Source organism: Eurypyga helias, unplaced genomic scaffold, assembly GCF_000690775.1.
Source record: "Eurypyga helias isolate BGI_N326 unplaced genomic scaffold, ASM69077v1 scaffold21883, whole genome shotgun sequence".
Taxonomy (NCBI): domain Eukaryota; kingdom Metazoa; phylum Chordata; class Aves; order Eurypygiformes; family Eurypygidae; genus Eurypyga; species Eurypyga helias.
Window position 1 is genome coordinate 40,445 of NW_010243371.1, and position 3,572 is coordinate 44,016.

Below are 3,572 nucleotides of genomic sequence, written 5' to 3' on the forward strand. Positions count from 1 at the left end.
GCTTTAAGTGCCCTTCCACCCCAAACCCTTCCATGATTCTATGTTTCTATGATAATTTGTTGAGGACCGGCTGTGGGCTGAAGACAAGTTTTGGGTAGAACAGTTCCCACATCATTAAAGCCGATGGGTGGGAAGAGCCATCCTCCGTACCGGTCTTCTCCCAGGCGGTCACAGCAGACCCTGACTCTGCCTCTGCTTTCCCCCGCAGATGCCAGTACGTCGCCCGATGCCGTGAAGAGGAGCCATTGGTGCAACGTGGCCTATTGGGAACACCGGACGCGCGTCGGCCGCCTCTACACAGTGTACGAACAGTCTGTCAGTATATTTTATGACCTACCTCAAGGAAACGGCTTCTGCCTTGGACAGCTAAACCTGGAAAACAGGAGCGAGACTGTGAGAAGGACTCGAAGTAAAATCGGCTACGGGATTTTACTTAGCAAAGAACCGGACGGTGTGTGGGCTTACAACCGCAGCGAGCATCCCATCTTCGTCAACTCCCCGACACTGGACATCCCCAACTGTAGGACTTTGATAGTGCGCAAGGTGATGCCGGGCTATTCCATCAAGGTGTTCGACTACGAGAAGTCCTGCCTCTTGCAGCACACGGCCGATCTGGACTACGCGGACGGGCCCTACGACCCGAACAGCGTACGGATTAGCTTCGCCAAAGGCTGGGGACCGTGTTACTCCAGACAGTTCATCACGTCGTGTCCTTGTTGGCTGGAGATCTTGCTCAGTAACAGTCGATAACGGTCAGCCTCTGATGAAAGGAAAAAGAAAAAAAAGACACAGACTATCCCAAATATCATCTACCTAGATTTAATATAAAGTAAAAAATTATATGAAAATATATATTATACTTGTAATTATGGAGTCATTTTTACAATGTAATTATTTATGTATGGTGCAATGTGTATATGGACAAAAAACAGAAAATGCACTTTGGCTTATATAATTCTTTCAATACAGATTTTTTTAAAAAAGAAAAATTATACAGCAAAAATAGGAGAAAGCCCTAATTTTGATGTATGGTTTTTTGAAATATTATTAATACCCAGACAAAAAGCTAATACCAGTCACTCATTGATAATAAAGTATTCGCATTATAGGGGGGCTTTTTAATTGTCTTTTTTTCCCCCCACCTCCCTGACTGAAGTCCGCAGCAGTGTCTGCTCGGACGCTCTGCAGTCGGGGGGTAAATTTGGGAAGAGCAGAGTAGACCAGGGCCCGAAAAGCTGCCCAGTAGGACCAGTTTGCATTATCAGCCCTGCATGGGGATTGTCTCAGGAGTCCGGTACCTCCCCGATGTGTTTGATGGTTGAGTTTCACAACCAAGTGGTGGTTTTGGACAACCCGTGGTTGGGTGGATCCTTAGTTGGAGACACCATAGCGTGGCTGGAATTTCTGGAACCGCTCCAGTAACTGGAAACAGGGTGGAGGTGAATTGGGCAAATTGTGTGCAGGTTTGTCCTGAAGGTCTCCCGGTCTGTCGCCCAGGCAATAAAGCGATAGGGGATTGTTTGGGAGGAATATATTCTCTCTGTGGAGCAATTGCAGCCAGAAGCCTTGGTCAAATGAGCTTGTCATGGCCGATTTACTCTCTAGAAATCCCGGATAATCGAGCACTTTGCTGACTTGTGCATGAGCGCCGTGGCTGTCGGCGCTGTAGCACCCGTGCGATTGCGTGGGCAGGTGGGATGTTGTCTGACTCGGTTAGTGAGGTCAGTCACTGCAGTGTCTTAGAGCTGTGTCACAAATCCCCAGGCATTTGATTTTTCAGAAAGTCCCGGCCTCTGGAGGCAGGTGTCTGCAGAAGCACCTCAGTTTTCAGCGTTGCAGGGGATGTTTTTGTATTTGTGGAGAAAAACATGCCAGGAGACCTCCTCAGTGGCTCAAAAACCCAGACAGAGAGTAGAACAGGACATAAACTTACACCCTGCTGATGCATGTCCTGCATTTTGCCAACCAGACTCCGTGTTCCTACTGCAGCCATGAGGAAGGTGGGGACTGCATCCCGCGGGAGAACGCGCAGACCTGGGCTGGACATCGGGGAGAGACGCGAGTAGGGAATGTCGCAGTGATATTTCCACAGTCATTTTTCAAATTATAACCATACTTGATATTTAATTGGGACCACATTGGTGGAGTTCATGCAGCATCAGTATTAATACTTGACATCATTAATTTTTGTTTGTGTTACAGCCATTGTTGTCAGGGAACGGTGTCAAAACATGTCACTATCGTTTAAAGCCAGCTTTCAAGAGCTTTGCAGGGTTTTTTTTATGCTCTTTGGCTTAGATTTGGTTGTGTCCTGCCATACCACCTACATCACTCACTGCATCACTTTCACGCACTCGGACAAGAGGCTGTTTTTCTGTTTTGGTGTTTTTTTAAGAGGTTTTTGTTCATACCATTCTCATTTTAACTGGGAAGAACCAGCCAAAAGCTGAGTTGTTTCTCTCTGTTTCCTTTTCTCCGCTCCTCTTCCCTGACATTTCCCACCACCGCCCAGAAGGTTTTGCATTCGCATCCTGAGCTGGCTGCTGCCCTCCTCCCTGCCCTCTTCCTCCTCCTTGCACGCACGCGGGACGCAGCAGTGCCGTCATTTTCCACTTCCTCAAGGCTTCTTCCGTATTTTGGACAGAGGAGCACCAAGGATGGACGTTGTACAAAAGCCCTTGTCCCAGTGCCCACAGAAGCTGTTCCCATGCCTTTGACTTTACCTGACTTAACTCTGCGTTTGCAGTGTGGTCGGGCGCCTTCCAGCTCCGTTCCTGGTTTGCGTCAGTGAAAGGATCTTTGTGTGTTGAAACTGTTAACTTTGGGGTTTCCCTTGTGCAATCCACTGATTGTGATTAGGGTTTGTTTTTTTTAATTACCCATGCGCTTCCCCAGGAATAAATCTGGAGTTTTATTTCACTTGACAGCAAGGCTTTAAAGGGAATAAAAAGGATTTTATGGTGAGGCAGTGAAATAAGACATCAAATAATCTTTTCTGCCCTGTTTCTCCTCTTTAATACCTTACTGTAATCATTCAAACTTGGGACCCTTTAAAGAAGCTTCGAAGGTATTGCACCCCACACCGGACCTTCGCAAAGCTCAGCTGAAGCCTTTCCCATGCGATGCCCTGCACTAGCTTTGAACCCAGGGGCTGTTCGGGGTCTGGAAGCTGGCACGCGGAGCAGACCTTGGGAAAGCTGTGAATGGAGGGCACATCCATCAGGGAGAGAGGGATTCTTTCCCTGCCAGGGCTTGCAGGAGCAGGTAAGCATCGCTGGGTTTTGCTAACGACCCAATTGGTCTCTCCTGTGCACACCCACAGCTGCTGGCATTTACTCATCTGCCCCAGCCCCTATAAAAACAAGGATGGCCCCCACCCTTCCTCTTTCGGGCAGTCTCATCCAAATGTGCCTCCTTCTCCCTCCTGGAGCAGTTGTGGCCTTCCAGCACTTAAGGTGAGTGGCATTTTCTTTTTTTCTTGTTCCTGTGAGTTTTGTATGAGATAACACCTTTTTTAGGGGCAGAGAGGAAAGCATTCTCTTGGCAGGAGGGTGTGAAGGGTGGTCTGAGGT

The 3,572-nt window shown here is 48.1% G+C and overlaps 1 protein-coding gene across 1 annotated transcript in view; it reads left to right on the top strand.

Moving 5' to 3' along the window:
• SMAD6 (SMAD family member 6) overlaps positions 1-1,102 on the top strand; it is a gene marked incomplete at its 5' end in the record, with an annotated part of 39,604 nt that extends 38,502 nt beyond the window's left edge. Inside the window, one exon of the mRNA XM_010149399.1 lies at positions 209-1,102. Coding sequence (XP_010147701.1) covers positions 209-750 — 542 coding nt within the window. The remainder of the gene's footprint in view (positions 1-208) is intronic.
• Positions 1,103-3,572: the final 2,470 nt, after the last annotated feature.